Below are 17,668 nucleotides of genomic sequence, written 5' to 3'. Positions count from 1 at the left end.
CAAATGATTTGATCTGAGCAAGCATTTAAACATGTTAATTAATTACGTATCAGTTGACATTGACCAATTATACCAATTTAAGCTGCACTTAAAGATATCTAAGAGGAAAGAACATGAAAATCAGTATTCAAATGCAGAGGCTGGTGCTAAGCAAAGGTCCATATGGTAACCGCATGATAAGTGTAAAAGACTATAACACAAAAGGTTCAGATTAAGACCTTCTATTTCAAAAATGAATATGATTGAGTTCCCTCTTAGAACAAATAAATTCTGTAAAGACCTTTCTTTTACGGGCCTGTTTCTGGGTTATAAGCCTATACTAATCAAGATTATGTAACAAACTGATTAGGCAAAAACCCTTGACTTCGGTGTGCGTGCAGTTCCTACTAGGCCCCTCAGGTTATTGGTTTGGAGAAATTCCAGTACCAAACAAAATGCAACAGAAATTTCTCCAGAAATTAATTTTTCTTTGAATACTAATTTCAGCCTTACATTGTTTTTGCAAATTTATAATCAGAGAGCCTCTTCGCCGTGCCTCAGTTGTTGATAATTCAAATAGTCAATACCATTTAACCGTATACAACACAAGATCTGCTCTGGCAACTCTTCGACTTTGTTCCCCTGGATTAAGATCCAAATATCAGATATAATAGAAAGAAAAATATAAAATATAATAATAATAATTTTCAGAGACAATTCTATTTATCTTGCTTTTGAAAAAAAATAAAATATCTTGCCTGAACTGTGAGGCCAACATCCAAGACACACAGCTTCAGTCTGTCCATAAATGCTTCAAAACCTTTCCTAGAAATGTAACTAAAGCTGTGCATATCTATATCAATCTCGAAGTAATTTTCTCCCTGTCAAAATTTAATGGTGGTTAATCTATAAGTATTGATCCCAAAGACTAAATGAAAAAGACTCTAAAAGAAGACAAAGCAAAACTATGACTAAAGATGACAATTTCGGCTGAATTTAAGGTCTTGTTAACCATATAATAGAAATACTAAATATGAGTTAAATGTGAACTTACGGAGAAAAACTCATGTTGTGGGCGTGAAAGCATAGGCTTTTCATTGTAAGCCAGCATAAGTTTTCTCTCAGCTGCACTCATGGGAAGATCTTCCACATTCGCAACACGGCCCAATATTTTCAACCTTTCGCGGAAAGGTACTATTGTATCTGCAGGAAAGCCTTTGACCCTTTCAACCTCATCATCAATTAACCTCTGTGTCACAGATACACACGGGTTAATTAATCACAAAGCTTGTACATCAGCTAAACCGAGATGTGCAAATACAGAGGGATCTTAAATTTATGACATCAAAAAATCCGGGAGCTCCATTTTCAAGTTGGAAAAACGAGAACAAAGTAAAGATGCAAGAACTGATAGCCCATAGCATGACAGTCAAGAAACATTTACCAAAACAAGGGTGTATCAGAGTGAATATTCTAATGCATGATTAACCCAATCAGTAATTCAGGAGTATCATAGTTGAAGTTTGACATCTACAGGTAATAACAGAATGGCAATGAGATTTATTAGAGAGGCTCCAACTTACTCTGAGGTTTTCTTGGAAATGTGGTGGAAGTTTTTTGTTGTGACTATCAGAAAGCTTAAAATACAAAACAAAACTCACTCCTTCACCATCAGTTTCATTTTGAAAAATTGCAGCAGGGTATAACGGAATCTGCAGAACCCACAAAAAGTCAGTAGCAAACATGATAACAATACACTTATGAATTAAATTTAAAAGAAAAAAGTCATCTTGTGTATAAAAGCATTTTATAAGTAAATATGGATACCTGGACATTTACAACAAGGATTGGTGGGAGCTTCCCACTTGAACTAATGGCAGGAAGTTCCACAAAGCGAGATATATGATCTATTTTCCGCTGAGTTAAGAATACGTCAACACCAAACGGATAATATGCGGCATAGTTAGGAGCAAAAACCTTCTTCTTGTCCCTATCATGTAAGAAGTTTGTTGCCAACTGAATTATGAAAAACAGGTTTTGAAAACAGGAGAAAAACAACTTAGGTTTAGCCCCACATATCAAGTCTGAAACTTTAATAGAAAAAAATGCTTACTGCTACTCAATAGAAGCAATACTTTGACATAACAAACAAGTGCCGGCACACATCCTCACATTAAATAAGCATAAATTTTATATCAATCTAATCGATTAACAGAATTTCTTACAAACTAACCTAAAGTAATTCTCAGCTCGAACTTTAAAAGAATTTGGCTCGATCTGTGACCAACTATCAAGCATCTTCTTTTCTATTGGGCAGAAAGGTACTTGAGAACCTGCTACTGGCCTAGAAAGAAGCCTCTTTGAAGAAACTGAATAGCAAACAAACAATTAAAAGTGAGATACAACAAAACAGAAAACTAATAATTATAATAAAATAATTGTAATATCCTCAATAAATTTTCTATTTGAGCTCAGATGTATAAACAACAACAACTACCACCAATTAAAATAAAATAAACTTCAGTGAAAGTGGTATAAAACACTCACATAGAATAGAATTAGCTTGTGCATCCTTCCATTTAAAGGAACTTTTTGAAACAGCCTTTTTCATTGGCATTGGTGGACCAGAGCAAAGTGATTTTTTCTTATCAACTGAGGGGACGGTAGAAGCAAGACAAGGCAAACAGTTGGCCGGAAGAATCCCACAATTATCCAACAATCTGGCATCCTTGCCAGAACCCTCAACCACAGAGGATGAGATCTCATCAAGGAACACAGGTTGCTTTTCTTCGTTAGAAAGCCCATCTGATTTTGATTGGGGATCAACATTACTGGAGCTTGAGAGCTGAATATTTTCAATTTTGCCAAACTCACTGACAGAATTGCGAGCAGAATTTCCAGCCGATAAGTCCCCTGATCTCAACAACAGGTCCGCTCAATAATTAGCATCTCTTAGAGAAGCGTTACTATCTAAACAAACCTTCAAAACCATTTAGAGATAACACAAATGCATCTCAAGGGTAGACAGAATAAATTTCATTATACATGACAGATTAATCAGCATAGTAAGAAGAGTAAAATTTCTCTGTAAAAGAGACATCTGATATCTGCAAATATCTTACCATCCTGAGCACTCTGAAAATCATCATCACAGTCAGACTCAAATTTTGCAACTGTATCAAACCAAGCTTCATCACGACTTCTTGCTGAAGGCCCCTCAAAGTAACAAAATAAAAATATATTAAAAACACACACATAAGTGACACAACATATATGTTTCACTAGAGCCAAGAACTGAGAAATACATTATAAAGTTCATGGATAAAAGTAATTTTCCTAATATAAATTCCAGCAAGTTAAGCATGATTGAAGCAATAAACCCCGAAGGTGTCCCAAACACATCAAATATTATGACGGGCACCTTCCACAGAAAAAAAGAAATCATCAAAACCCAGAATGACACATAAGAACAACAGGCAGCTAATGAGTCATATCCTGGCATGTGTTTTACAAACAGCATTTTTTTTTTGGTAGGATGTGCATTTTGGGAACCTTGAGATGGTCAAGTCATTTTTTTCGATTAACGAGTAATTCGAAGCAACTAATGAGTTTACCACATCAAGAACACAATATTTATGCAAACTATTCCTTACTGTATAAGTCATAACATATTAACGTTACAATCCTTCAAAAGAACAAGAATAGTTATTTTTCTTTGATCACAAAGTTTTAAGAGGAACATTGTCTAGAGCCACCTCTCAATGCTACCATTGAGTGATAAGCATACTATAATCTCAAAAAGGACCTTAAAAATGAATCAGCAGTATCCAAAAACAAAATCCACATTAACCCCGTTTCCATCTACTAATATCAGGCCCCACCTTTCTAATTATCACAAAAATGAAAATCCAATTTTATATCCGAACAATGTCAGTACAGCCTCATAGACAGAAGTAACCTATAATCTGCTGTGTTTAAACAGAATTGAAGTTCACCCAGCTATTCAAGAACTACATTCTTTGATCATCAATAAATAGGAAAACTTCATATTCTGTACCATGGGCTAACCGAGCTTATATTAGTGTGGAGTACACAAAAAAACAAAAAAAAGATTAAACGGACGCAAAACCCCAAAAAAAGAAAACTTGACTTGACACAAGGATCGACCAGAATATGCCAATTACTAGTTGACAGATGTCACTTATTAGAGAATAAAAAACAAAGAGAATGAAAAAAAGGACTACATCCCTGTTGCAGAAGCATAAATTTGATTGCAAAAAACAAATTCATCTCCTGACAATAATTTCAACGCCAACCCTCCACAACACAAACCCAAATGAGAAAAGAAAATATCACGAAAAAAAAAATCAATACAAAAAAAATCCAATATCACATTTAAAAGTAAACATGAGACTGATTAAGAAAAAAAAGCTATTTTCAACGAAAAACCAATCAATAAAGAATGAGCTGAAAAAAGACCTTGCAAAGCGGGGTTAGAGAAAGATGAAGGATGATCAAGTGGTGCAAGGTGTTGAAGTGAGCCATCAGATAAGCAGGACGACATTCTTTTCTTTGTCTTACGGTTCTTCTTCCTGAAGGACCTCAATCTTCCACCAACACACCCCTCAGGCTTGGACACACAACTTCCCATCTCTTATGCACACGCACAAGCACAAAGATCAATCACCGTCATAAATAGTATTGATTTCTCAACGCAAAAACCGAATAAACAGACTCTGTAAAACACGAGAAAGAAGCAACCATAACATAAAAAAAAAGAGGGGTTGTTTTAGTGTTATCTTTCCAAAATAATAAAACTGTCATTATATAATTGAGTGATAAATATATCATTGTCTGCATCAATTTCATGCACTTACTATTAACCAAACAAAGCACAAAAAGCATTCAATTGTAAAATAATTTACTTTTTTTTTCAGTGAAAATAAATAGAATAAAAAAGTCAAAGCAGTGGCAGTTGTTTATTGGCTGCGTGCGTAAAGGGGTCTTCCGAGAACTGAAGTTGGACCTCATTCAAGAATGTCATGCTGCCAAGTGGCTTTTAAGTTCCTTAGTGGATGTATGTGCATGTACTCGTCCTTCATTGACTTTTTATAACCGTTCCCATTTTCCGTTATAACCTTGGTCTCATGAACTCTTGTTAAAATGACTGGGTAAATTACAAGGAAAATGAACGAGGTCCGGCTAATCTGCAATTACAGTGTGGTTTTATTACCTTATGTAAATGTATATTATTTTTTCAAATTTCCAAAAATCAAATTTCCTATAAAAATAAATGCGTAATTGAAGATGCGGATTTTTTCTTTACTAATTTAATTTTTGTAATAGGACCCCATCCCATGTTTTAGCTATAATTTTCACACAAATAATTCATAAAATTTTATTAACTACCCTAATCACAAAGGAAAAAGGGCGGGATAAATAGTCAATGATATTGACAGGAACATAACAATGGTACATGAATTGGCATGGGATGGGACCCATGTTGTGAGATTGAGATTGAGATGGAAATGGAAATGGAAATGGAAGACTCAAGGGGCAAAAGAAAGGGTCCAAAATATTAGCGAATAAATGCTACACAAATAAGTGATGTCCTTTTCTCTGCCATTTATTTATTAATGCAATTTTGTACTCATTACTTGCTCCACCGAGGCTCAGGGTTAGGAATAAAAGAAAAACAGTAAAATTGTTCATCAATTAGGCCAACAAATCTTAGAAACTTTTTAAATAAATATTGCACTTTCCGGAGCCTTATTGACATTGAACACACTTTAATTGACAATTCCATGATGACTTTTTTTGTCAGGAAGAGATCGGCTTTGACATGCAAATTTGTGCATTCAAATGCCGAATAAATCCAATAGAGCAGTCTTCATTTCCGCAACGTATTTGAAACACAAGGCAATCGCTGTCATGACAATAACAGGCCTTTCGTTTCTTCCCAAAATTTTGACCAGATTAATATTCCTACATAATTTACCGAATAATCTTTCTTCCATTTTGATTGACTTTTCGACCATAACATATGAATACCGCCTCAATGCTCAGCCCGGCTGAAATCAGCAGGAGTTGATGGGCGGTGATTTTTGACCTTTTTTTTATTTTGAGATATTTTTCCTTAAATAAACTTCCTATAAATTCTTACTTTATTTCATAAATTCTTTCTATTTATTATTTTTACAAAATTTAAAGCTTGTAGTTTTTTTTAACTGAAAAATATTTTAAAAATCACTGTTCACTTTTCTACTGTATTTTTTTTTTTTAAGTTAAATTCTGATTTGATTTTTCATATCCTCATTTTTTTTCTTTACTATTACCTATTCCAAGTATACTTGTTTTTTATTCTAAGAATACATCACACCAAATAGTCAATGATTTTGTTTGATGGAAGAAGTTTATAAAATATAGAGAATTAAGAGGAAAATCGTGAGTTTTAAAAACTTAAAAGGAAAAAAATAAATAAATATACAGATATTTACCATCTTCAATCAAACTGAAATTCAATGAATTTTGACAAATTTACACAATAAAATGAGAGTTAATCTAAATCTCAAAAAAATTAAAAAATTTGAAGATAAAGAAAAAATTAAGTTTAGAAGGGTGATTTTGAAAGTGAGACTTTAAATTATGAATTGGATGTCCTTTATAATGGGAATTATATATGGCATTCCTTTGTTTATTCTCATTTACCAAAAAGGTCGGTCCAGCCTTGTATGTAAGCAGAATGAGAAAATTCTCCGGTATCCAACCCAATTTGCGCTCACATTGATGGATTTGGTAATCAATTCTCGAGAAAATTAGATTCTTACGCTGTTATAGCAGTCACGAATTTGGTTAGAGATTTAATCTTAACATACCTCGCAAAAGAAGAAATTATCAGACATAATACTGCAAATGTTAGTAGAATTATTACACAATCATGCTCCAGCGCCTAAAATCAAACAATAAAATCTTGTTACCAGAGTATTTCTCATGTGAGCCAGCATCCAAAAATGAAACAGTAAAATCCCTCACCAGAATGTTGACCTGCATCTTTTGAGGTTTCTGCTTGGGTCATTGAGCACTCAGAATCAAGGTGGTGCCCTATGCAGTTGTCCTGTACATCAAAATACATAAACAGTTTAGTCACAGGAAGTTTAGGAAGTTTTCTATATATAATAATTTCTATCAAATAAATTTATCTCCGAACATTTGTTAATGTAACAAAAGTTGATTTGCAAGTTAGTCAATCAAGTCTATCATTGAAGAAACAAAATGGATTTTGGTCTAGGTCATCAGTGTCTCGTTTTGCAGATAGACAACAGTATCTCATACCTTCCCATCAGGCATAGAAGTGCCCAAAGCATATAATGTGTCTTGAGGTTCTGAGGAAGCTGACTCTGGGGGAGAACAAGCAAACTGCAATGAATCATTTAAAAATTTTTTATATTTCTTTTTTATAACCTAACCAACTAAATTCTCCAAACTGCAATACAAACTACTTACCTCAGACACACAGGAATTCAAGTTATTGTTCTCTCTCAACTGAATGTCAAATGATTTGTACTCCTGACATACTGATGAAGCTGAACTTGAAATCCAAAATACATCCCCAACTCCAAAACAGGAAGAAAAAAGAAAGACATAATCACATAAAAAAGCAGAAAGGGGTTGTATCAAAGTTTAGAAATTATGGTTGCCACAAGCATGAGAAACAAAAGAAATATTTGGTGTGGATATTTGCTTCTATTCATCTGAAATGACAATGATTCACTTATCTTGGATTGACATTTCAAATTTGTCACAAATGCACATGGAAGCTGTCTTTAATCTTAACATGAACTTCTGCCAGCAACTACTACGGGAAACAAAATGGACTCCACAGTCCATTGAACTTGAAATGACCACAACCAATAGCTCAATTGATTTTCCATAAGAAACGTAAATAAAAATCATGTGATGCTTGCTTTACTATGAAAAATCTATTGCATGGCAAAACATTTAATGTTGAAAGTGAAAAAATAAATAAATATACTAAACCAACATATCGTGCTATAACAAACATTTTGCAGCAATGCATTCCCTGCATGACACCGGCAAAGCTCAAGTTGTCTTTTGCACAAGTTCACAGGCATTACATCTACAAGCCTATTCCTAGGATAAACATAAAGCCAGTTCTATTATTAAACATCACAGATTCACAGCTGAAATTTCTGATAATATGCTTCAGTACTCTAAACCCAAGCCAAGAAACAACAAAGAGAAGGGCAAGTAAACCTCTATCATCTGAAGCAGCTATAATGGAAACCTTGACTGGTGATCTTTCTTGGATATTTTGTTCCACATTGACAGTCCTGATAAACCATAACAGAATGATGAACGCTGGAACAAAAAGCACACACCAAAAAATAAAGAAAGAAAGAAAAGTCATGTTGAATTGCCCCTTTTTTGGCAAGATCAGACAGGAAAAGAATATCCATATGATCTTGTTGCCATTCAAGACTGCATCTCCATGGAAAATGTGAAAACTAAGATTTACGTATGTTTGCCTGGAACTCCAAAAGGATTACTCTTTTTCACATAAATTGATTGTAGTTCACAGTTTTGGCGAAAGCATAATAAGTCAAATGTAAACACTGGAATGTAAATCAACATTAGTCACAGTATCCAAAGAGAAAGTTGGTCTTGTATGGATGAAAATAACCGAGAAGTTATGGACCAAAATAATCTGATCTTAACAATCTAATCTAAACCAACACTAGTCACGGTACCCAAGTACAGTAGAATGCTGGTTTTTTTACAGTAACAGTGGCAAGTCCTATAACAATGCATGCTATAAAGTAGAAAGTTGGAAAATATTCAATGATTTGAACCTCACATTTTGAGCAATGTTTATGATTTACCTGTCATCTTCATTTGGTGTACTCGTGTCCCATTCTTCTTTAAGCACTAATGTTTTGTGGAATGCCTTCTTATCCTGGATTAGAAATCCATTACTTTTCACATGAACAAGTAGAAGAGTGGCACAGCAAGTTACAATAGAAATAAAGTCTACAGAATTAAAAGGTGTTCAGTAGGAGATCCACAGATAATGTATTTAAGTAAAACTTCCTAAAATGCATAACTAGTCTCAAATTGATATTAAGAGATCAAACTAAAAATAGATATAACAAACACTGATCAGATTAACAGATTATATCATCCAATTGCTGAAAAGAATTTTGGTTAGCATAAAAGATGAATTTTCAAATAGATGTACATGATAGGATTAGGATAAGAACGGAATAAAAAGGGCAGCAGCACAAGATAAAAAGAAGAAAATTTTAGTGAGAAAATTTGAGGGAGGCTTCTGCCTTGGGAGGAAAGGCACCTATAATTGCCTGCTGAGGATGGCACCTCTTTATTGTCAGAACTATTTTCTGTTTTATCACTATTATTCACACATATCAATATTTTGTTAAGTTCAATTCATTATTTTTCGCGCTATGTTGTTTTGCTTGTTGTGTGAGATTTTTTAGTTTGAAGAGGTTGCTACAGTACACCACCAGAATGTAAAATTCGGGAGATTTCAGAATAAAACCTACGAGCAGCTATTAATTTAAAGACTGCAATATTGAGCACCAAAAATTAATCCTTGACTGACCTCTTGATTCATATTAGCAACAGCATCGTGAATTCTCTGCAAAAGAACTCTTAAACTTCCAACCTCTAGATGCAATGCCTGGTTATAATGTATGCGAACAGATAATTACAAAATCATAAACACAGACATGCAGAAATTTAAGATTACAAATTTTAAATTCAAACCTCTTTCTCAGAAATCAGATTCCGTATGACAATATCCTTTGCTGATACAGTTTTCTGAAGGTAAGGCTGGTTAAGCTTACAAATTTAAGAAATAGCTTAAGCTCACAGTGTAGCTTGATTCTGTAGAGTAAATAGAACAGAAAGATCTTTAATGCTTTTTTGGATATCTCTTCAATTTGACTTTGGTTGTCATTACTAACTTTAGCTGCTTCCAGCTCGGCTTCTAGTTCTGAAATAAGTTTATCCTTTTTTCTGAACTCAGCCTGGTCATTTTTCAGTTTACTTTCCAGGAGAGAAATCCTTTCTGCAAAATATGACATAAAAGTCATGAACATTATTTCTTTTCAGAATTTAATATTGTGGAGACGATTACATCTTCAAGAACAGTGCTATGATACATAGATCAATGATTGTGTTATGATCCTGAATTCCAGACTGAGTTTAAAATTGTTATATTTAGTTTAATTTTTTTCCTATTTGGTGCAAACATAGAAAGTAAATTTCAAATTATCAAAGTCCTTCTTCAACTTCACACAATCTCAAGTAATGGTATGAATGATCAGCAAGTGGCATTGCAGAGTTGACACAAAAGACAAATTATACAGATACATGTATAGAAGCAACATACAAACATGTTCATTTTTTAGAAGGTAACTGAAGCAGGCAATGGATAGAAAATTACCAACAAAGACTTTTTCAAGTGAAGAGACCTTTTCCATTTTGCTCTTTAAGATATCAACTGAAGACAGCAGAGTTCAAATGAATATTATACTGCAACTTCAATAAGATGATGAGTGGTTAATTCATGCTGATAATTCAGACATGCATACTCCTGAAATCAGCAAAAACTCGTAAACTACATGCCTACTTCCTCTTTTTCATTCACAAGGCGTTCCACGTTATCCACAATTTGCTTAATGAACAATGCCTCCTTTTCTATTGAATCAAATAATGTCAAGTGAGAGTTTATCTTCTCATATAGGACACTGAGCTTTCTATCTCTGGTTTCAATTGAACGTTTCATTTCACAGGTAGATTCCTGCTCAAAATAATTACATCACTGAATGGAATTTCTAGAAAAAGGAATCAGATGCATAACCTATTATTATTGAACGATGACTAGTTCAACACACATTTCATGTTATCTAATACCAAAGTGAAAATCAATACAACCAGCTGTCAGTAGACACACAAACCTCGTAAGCATTAAGGAAACTTTCCCTTGACTGAAGTAATCTGTTGATAGTTTCCTTCAACTCCTTTTGCCTGCTCTCAAGCAATGCATTGTCGTTTTGAAGGAAGCTCACCTGCAGCAACAACCAAAACATATTATTAACAAACATCTCTAGCAGGCATTCTTACAAAGACTAGGACTACGAAATTCAGAAACCTGTCTGTCAAGTTTTTGACGAGATTCACTTGACGAAGCTAATTCCGCTTGTAATTCCTGTAGCTTTCTAGAATTGTCCTCCTCGGTTTGCTTTTGTTTCTGTATAGAAACACGATGAGTCAATCTTACAGAAAAACAAATCAAACACAACATAAACAAAATTTAAAACACTTAACCTGGACTAAAACTTGAATTTGTTCAGTCGCCAAGCGCTCTCTCTCCTAATTATTATTTCAAAGAAAAAATGCGGTTCATTTAGATAATAATAGAGATTAGAGACAGTTAAATGATGGAAAATTTTTACCCTGAGATGTCGAGCTTCAGTGATTAGGGCTAGAAGCTGGAGCTTGAATTTGGACAACTTAAGTAGCTCCATTATCGACTGTAAATTGTTCAGAAACTAGCATTAATGTCTATGACGACTGCATTAGTTTTGCTTTTTCTGCTTTAATTTTTATTTGAAGCTGAGCAACTTGTAATCTGTTTGGAGACTTTCCCGCCAAGTGAAGAATTTGACCAAAGTTGACTTCCAACGTGGCACTCGAATCCAATTGTCCAAATTCGATTGGGAGGAAATTCAATCTTTATTTTCCGGATTGGTCAAAACATATTTAAAATTTAAAATTAATTATTAGTTTTTCATTTACTTATTTCATTTCAGAGAATTAAGATTTTCTTTTTCTGGTATGGACGGGCTTTTTGGCCGTTTTATTACGTTATAAAGATTAAAATATTATTAAAATAATATTATTTTTATTTATTAATTTAAAAGAATATTTTTATTTTCAAATAATATAATAAAAAGTTTTTAAATAATTATTTTAAAAAATATTTAAATAAATATAATATATTAATAATTTTTATTACTTTAACCAAACATACTAATTATTTATATTTTTATATTAATAATATACTTGATAAACTCATTTTACGTTAATTTTTTTATTTTTTATAATAAAAGATTATCTAGATTACATAAAATTTTAATATTTTGGACGCATTTATTAGAATATTTTAGAGGTCCAAGTTAAACGATGAAACCACTTGGATTAATTTGTTAGGAATTCTTATAATTATAATTAAATTCCAGAGTCTTCTTCGATTAATCATAGCTTCAGCTGCCGCTGCCTCTGCAATCAAATTCAAGAGGTCACATTACCCTTATGATAAGATCAAATTTAATGAATTAAATAAAATAGAATTATTGTCAACTGTTGAAGATTTTCCCAAAGTCATGAACAAAGATGCAATAATTTATCAAGTGCCCATAGATTTCAGCCAGTCAAGCAAGGTATATCTGTTAGTATTTTCCTATCAGGCAGGCTGATGATAGCTCAGGTTCAACAATGTAATAATTAAAGTACCCAGAATTCTGATTGAGAATACTTTACAAGGATATCTCAATCTTCAAATAATTGGGTTTTTGAGGGTCCATTCAATGGGGCAATATCTGCCAATAAGTCAGTCTGTGCCTGAAAACTGTCTCCAGCTGAGCTTATATCCCATTTCATCTTCTTCCTCATCATTGCAGTTAGCAGCATTGTCTACCTAGATGTCATTTCATCCTTTCATGCCCTCTACCTCCATTCACATCTATTTACTTGACTTAAATGGACAGGTAGCTCAGTAAGATTGACGGTTGATTTGTCAGAAATACCCAACTAATTAACTTGTTCTTCATTGAAGATCCCAGCAACTTATATTTACCATATTAAATAAGCAATTATGTTTTGTGGTTGAGTGGATCATATTTTGATTTACCTCATTCATCTGGTGCATGGCCTTCTGGTTAACCCAATTACCATTCATTCATTCAAATAAATTTTGTGAACTGTCATTTTACTGAATCTTTTACAGCTGAATTATGATTTTTTTTTTTTGTGGGCTCTTGGGGACCTTAAACAGTCAATTAGGTAGCTCTTTATTGAGTTTATCAGAAGATTTCACTTACAGATTTGGTGATCTAGCTGTTCTATTTCCATAAATCTTTGTTTTAAGGTCAGCTGAACCAGTGGAATGCATCAATTGCAGCCCCATCAATCAATGCTCAACTTACTGAAATCTTTTTCCTCAGTAGAATTTTCGCAAACACAAGCATCTGTGCTTACTGGCAACCAATTCTGCCATTGCAGGATAGCTTGCTATTCTGAAACCAACCTAACTTCAATCCTGGAGAGGTTGGACTCATTACAATTTGTAGCAAAAAATTTGGCACATGACATGTTGAGTTAATATTTTTCCACAATGTAACAAAGAAATGCCACAAGTTCTGCATTTCCCACGTGTTTTTTAAAAGAATCAAAGTTGCCTAAATGCAACCACACCCATCATCTGAAAATAGCAGTTTGGCACCAAGCTACGGCTAATAAAGCTCTACTTGCTTTCATTGTTGCCATTTTATCTATTTGGATGGGACAAACACAAGAGATAGAAATTGATAACAAAACGTGATGAAAATACATTGTCTAGACTATTTGACTTGAATTTCTGGCATCATTCTCAGCAAGGATAAAAATGTTCTTTTGGTGGTTTATATATTTACCTAACTAAATAACATATTGAAATGGCAAAGTTTGGCACCAGCGGTGCATAAATTATTATTCTGTTGACATCAACCACTTTGATGAGAGACTAGTTGCATTTATCAAAGGCACCAAAGTAGGTCAGCCCCATTGCAGGAAGTTGAAGTGCTTTTAAGAGGAGAAAACGCTGATATTCCAGGGATGTGAAAACACTAATATTATTGAAGATTTGATCAACATTATCCATTTATATTTTATTGTATTTTGATAAATTGTTGAGGAATGAAAATGCATGGCTAATATTGATTTTGCGTGGAAGCTTGCTTAGGTTAAGAACCAGTCAAAACAATAGACAAAAGCATCATTATTGATAACTTTTACAACATAAATACACCACTTTGAGTTAACTAACTAAACTGAATATCATAATCACAGCAATGATTATGAAAATCTAAAACTTCACTAGAAATCACTAGCCACTAATCACATTGAGTTAATCACCAAAACCCATCAATTCATCTACCTTCTAATGTTATACATTGTAGATGTAATAAGGTACGCCACCGGTGACCCATCGGGAACCGTCGACTACATGGTCCATCTCTTCACCAAGCGTTGATGACCCATGATTTGTTTCTTATCAGAAACTGTTCTTATCCAACGGTGAAGGACTGGAGTTGATGTGCACGTGACAGAGATGTACGTGAGGTTGGACCCCACGAGAAAACCTCACTGGAAGTGACTTGGCTTGCAACTCTCGAGGTGTCCCTGTCTCTCTTTCTCTCTCTCTTTTCCAGGACTCTACAAGTTGTGTGGTACTGCAAAGAGAAAAAAGGGAAATTTAAGCCAACACAGTGCGCACCAATCTCCTCTGTCTATGGAGATCCCACAAACACCAATCTTTTTTTAGACTAAAGCTTATGTCAAAGAAAAAATATGTTCTTTCTCTTCCCTTTCTTTGCAGAGCCACTCAAAACTTCGAACCAAAGTTACCCATTTGAAGAATAGCGACAAGCATTTCGCAAGTTGCAAGTTTTTGAATCAAAGGTTGTATTTTATTTGAAATCTTTGTGGATAAATGTTAAGAACCTTTTGAGGGGAAGTTGAGTTGGGAGTTTGGTAGTGTGAATTTTTATCGATGGATCCGCCAGCAATGATGAATGAGGGTTCGTACAACATTGCAGAGATCTGGCAGTTTCAGGTTCATGGAAGTGGTAATGCAAATGAATCTGGAGGTGGGTTTGGACTGAAGGGAGTTCAGTTAGGGCAGGATTTAAGTCAATTTGTGACTAACAGAGAAATTTCCGGTGATGATCCGGTGAGTTTGGAGCATAAAGCAGCTCACGGGAATGGTGCAAGGAAGCGGCGTGGCGTAGAGGATGACTCAGCGAAGGTTGTATCAACAAGCAGTGGCAATGAAGTGGTATACTTATTCATCTATTTGTTCGATTGTTTATTCATAATCTATTGTGGTTTTGATTTTGGATGGTTGATTATTACAATCTTAATTCTAATTAAGAGGGGTTTTAATTTACCTTGTTTCATGATACAGAATGCTAACTAATCAGTCTGCTGGGGAATGTTGAACAAGCTTAAAATTGAATACATGATTATGAGAATTGGTCTGGAATGGTCAACAGAGTCACTTGATTTATGCCTCTACAATCATTTAGTTTTTCTAATTTATGGTGTCGACATATAGAAACTTGACAGCGAAATTATAATGGTTACATGACAAATTTCTTCTGTTCTAAATTGTGCAGAATGATTCTGATGGGAAAAGGATTAAAACATCTGGAAGTAGAGACGACAAACAGAATTCAAAAATCGAAGCTGTACCCAGTTCAGGCAAGCCTGTGGAACAAAATAGTCAACCAGCGGAGCCACCTAAGCAAGATTACATCCACGTTCGAGCAAGAAGGGGTCAAGCTACTGATAGCCACAGTCTGGCAGAAAGAGTAATTTTCTCGATCCAATTAAACTCAGTTGTGTTCCAAACTCATGACAGAACTTTTAGTTGGAATTAATAGTTGCAGTGCTATTGAATGAGTTTTCACTATTTGAACATTTGATTGACAGGCTAGAAGAGAAAAGATAAGTGAAAGGATGAAAATTCTACAGGATCTGGTCCCTGGTTGTAACAAGGTAAGTATTTGATTATTCATAAAGTTTGTTGGTAGTCCAGCATGCACAGTATGTGCAATTATATTTTGCTTTGGATCGACTGCATATAGTTCTAGTCCCTTCTTAACTTCTTGATTAATAAATTACTGGACTGGCATAGTTGGCACCCAATAGTGTATCTCATATATGACATGTTTTGTATATGCAACTGGTTTTAAAGATAATTTTTGAATACAGGTTATTGGTAAAGCCCTGGTACTTGATGAGATAATTAATTACATTCAGTCACTACAAAGGCAGGTTGAGGTGTGAAATCCTTACTTCTGAGTGTGGCTTTATTTTTTGATTGGGTATTTTCTTTCTATTTATGAACTTGAGCCAACATATTTACTGGGAATTGCAGTTTTTGTCAATGAAGCTTGAAGCAGTCAGTTCAAGAGTGACCCTTGGTATTGAGGCATTTCCTCCTAAAGATGTAAGTCCTAATCTTGTGAATCTTTGTTGGAGCCAATTTTGGCTGACATGCCATCTGATGATAAACTCCTTTGAGAGTGCTAAATTACAGTAATGAACTTGGAAATAATATAAGTATGAACTCATTGTAGGAGATGGGAGATCTTTAAGTGCTTAATGAGAAAAAAATGCATGGTTGTGTGCTTTAACAAGGTGAACTGTATTTGGACTGCAATAATGTCTGTTGAAAACTTAGTTAGATTCCTGCCCACTGCCTTCCATCTCAATTATTTCTGTGACCCCCGCATATGCATGACTTTTCGCCTTCAATAATGGTTTCATTTTCCACTTGGTAGTTGGGGCAAGAACCTAACTGTTTACTTTTATGGTGAATCATGTTTCTGAGGAAGGTTTTATGTACCAAATTTATAAATCTTTTTCTAAGGATTAAAGCATCAGAGAAAATATAATTGTGCATTTCTTGATGAGTTTCTTCCAAGTGGATCTGCTGGGCTTGTTTCATTTATTCTTTTAGCCAGTTTGGAAATTCTTCAGGGATCCTTTCATTGCTTTTTTTCCCCACACAACTTGGATACAACTTGATTTTTTTACAGCATTTTATCAAGTTGATAACTTATTTATCGTGTGATTAAGATTGTTATGAATAATTATGTTTGTAATGGATTAAAGGGTTTCTTAACGAACCAATATGGCTTTTCAGTTCGGTCAACAAGCATTTGATACTGCTGGCGTTCAGTTTGGTTCTCAAGCTCCAAGGGATTTCAACTGTAGTACATCACCAGAGTGGTTGCACATGCAGGTTGGCGGTTTTGAGAGAATGACATAAAAGACAAAAGGAAAAAAAATCATAATCGATTAATAATAAGAGCATTTAATGGCTATGCATCCTCCTTCAGTTGCTGTTAAAAATTATACTCCATAATACTAAATTCAAGGGCGTTCAAATTCCCAATTTCAATATCAAGCATGGAGCATGTGATTGATGTTGAAAGACTTCTCTTATTAGTAAAGAAAGTTAGTATCTCCACATCTTCATCTGTTTGTGTGTTGGAAACTGAATTCTTTGCTCCGAATATCTCATCATAGGCTTTACATTGTTCTAATACCTGAACAGAATTTGAAGAACAATCATTTTCTTGTAAAAGAATGTTGCATATTCAGAATATCTAATGCTTACATTAAATTTTAACATAGGGTTTGTTAAGGAGCTGAAGATGTATCAATAAATTAAGCCATTTTGGTGCTTTATTTTCTGAAAATATCCTGAGTGATTGATGCTTATGGTCTCTATAGTATATTTTTTTATGTTAGAGCTTGCATTATGTGAGAATCATGGTCGCTTTGAATATGCAATGGAATTTGCTTTATTTCATAG

General features: G+C 34.1%; 3 protein-coding genes across 4 annotated transcripts; 1 reads left to right on the top strand and 2 right to left on the bottom strand.

Annotated features, from left to right (window-relative positions):
• Nucleotides 1-205: 205 nt before the first annotated feature.
• Nucleotides 206-4,765, bottom strand: LOC123213606. The gene is made up of 9 exons (XM_044633080.1): nt 4,459-4,765; nt 3,102-3,185; nt 2,527-2,892; nt 2,213-2,348; nt 1,807-1,969; nt 1,563-1,691; nt 1,034-1,228; nt 738-860; nt 206-621 (listed from the first exon to the last, which is right to left on the bottom strand). Exons 1-9 carry the CDS (start codon nt 4,628-4,630, stop codon nt 514-516), a joined length of 1,476 nt encoding a protein of 491 aa, XP_044489015.1. The 5' UTR covers nt 4,631-4,765; the 3' UTR covers nt 206-513.
• Nucleotides 4,766-6,770: 2,005 nt separating this feature from the next.
• On the bottom strand, nt 6,771-11,607 carry LOC123214933 (myosin-11). The gene is made up of 15 exons (XM_044634961.1): nt 11,478-11,607; nt 11,350-11,394; nt 11,174-11,272; nt 10,980-11,090; nt 10,648-10,822; nt 10,466-10,522; nt 9,951-10,087; nt 9,784-9,843; nt 9,620-9,697; nt 8,880-8,953; nt 8,254-8,330; nt 7,483-7,553; nt 7,312-7,395; nt 7,012-7,093; nt 6,771-6,928 (listed from the first exon to the last, which is right to left on the bottom strand). Exons 1-15 carry the CDS (start codon nt 11,547-11,549, stop codon nt 6,915-6,917), a joined length of 1,236 nt encoding a protein of 411 aa, XP_044490896.1. The 5' UTR covers nt 11,550-11,607; the 3' UTR covers nt 6,771-6,914.
• A 2,656-nt stretch (nt 11,608-14,263) lies between these two features.
• On the top strand, nt 14,264-17,552 carry LOC123214598 (transcription factor BHLH089-like). Of its 2 annotated transcripts, none has more exons than XM_044634467.1 (6): nt 14,264-15,118; nt 15,459-15,680; nt 15,775-15,840; nt 16,057-16,125; nt 16,223-16,294; nt 16,994-17,552. In XM_044634467.1, the coding sequence occupies exons 1-6, from the start codon at nt 14,834-14,836 to the stop codon at nt 17,117-17,119; spliced, it is 840 nt and encodes a 279-aa protein (XP_044490402.1). In that variant the 5' UTR covers nt 14,264-14,833; the 3' UTR covers nt 17,120-17,552. The 2 variants fall into 2 exon arrangements, with proteins under 2 accessions (XP_044490402.1, XP_044490403.1); XM_044634468.1 differs by having other exon boundaries at nt 14,361-15,118; nt 15,459-15,653.
• The last annotated feature ends 116 nt before the right edge of the window (nt 17,553-17,668 follow it).

This window comes from Mangifera indica, chromosome 4 (assembly GCF_011075055.1).
Source record: "Mangifera indica cultivar Alphonso chromosome 4, CATAS_Mindica_2.1, whole genome shotgun sequence".
NCBI classification, from domain to species: domain Eukaryota; kingdom Viridiplantae; phylum Streptophyta; class Magnoliopsida; order Sapindales; family Anacardiaceae; genus Mangifera; species Mangifera indica.
The sequence above is the reverse complement of the archived record's forward strand: the minus strand, read 5'-3'. Positions and strand labels throughout refer to the sequence as shown.

What these genes read in the sequence shown, in the direction of transcription:
- LOC123213606 (XM_044633080.1), bottom strand. Translation starts at nt 4,630, where the DNA reads ATGGGAAGTTGTGTGTCCAAGCCTGAGGGGTGTGTTGGTGGAAGATTG. An exon ending in CTCTAACCCCGCTTTGCAAG is followed by an intron (nt 3,186 to 4,458) that starts GTCTTTTTTCAG and finishes AGGGGCCTTCAG; the next exon opens with CAAGAAGTCGTGATGAAGCT. An exon ending in ATTTCCAAGAAAACCTCAGA is followed by an intron (nt 1,229 to 1,562) that starts GTAAGTTGGAGC and finishes TCTGTGACACAG; the next exon opens with AGGTTAATTGATGATGAGGT.
- LOC123214933 (XM_044634961.1), bottom strand. Translation starts at nt 11,549, where the DNA reads ATGGAGCTACTTAAGTTGTCCAAATTCAAGCTCCAGCTTCTAGCCCTA. An exon ending in AAATTCAAGTTTTAGTCCAG is followed by an intron (nt 11,273 to 11,349) that starts GTTAAGTGTTTT and finishes GTTTCTATACAG; the next exon opens with AAACAAAAGCAAACCGAGGA. An exon ending in GAATGAAAAAGAGGAAGTAG is followed by an intron (nt 10,523 to 10,647) that starts GCATGTAGTTTA and finishes TGCTGTCTTCAG; the next exon opens with TTGATATCTTAAAGAGCAAA.
- LOC123214598 (XM_044634467.1), top strand. Translation starts at nt 14,834, where the DNA reads ATGGATCCGCCAGCAATGATGAATGAGGGTTCGTACAACATTGCAGAG. An exon ending in CAAGCAGTGGCAATGAAGTG is followed by an intron (nt 15,119 to 15,458) that starts GTATACTTATTC and finishes TAAATTGTGCAG; the next exon opens with AATGATTCTGATGGGAAAAG. An exon ending in AGGCATTTCCTCCTAAAGAT is followed by an intron (nt 16,295 to 16,993) that starts GTAAGTCCTAAT and finishes ATGGCTTTTCAG; the next exon opens with TTCGGTCAACAAGCATTTGA.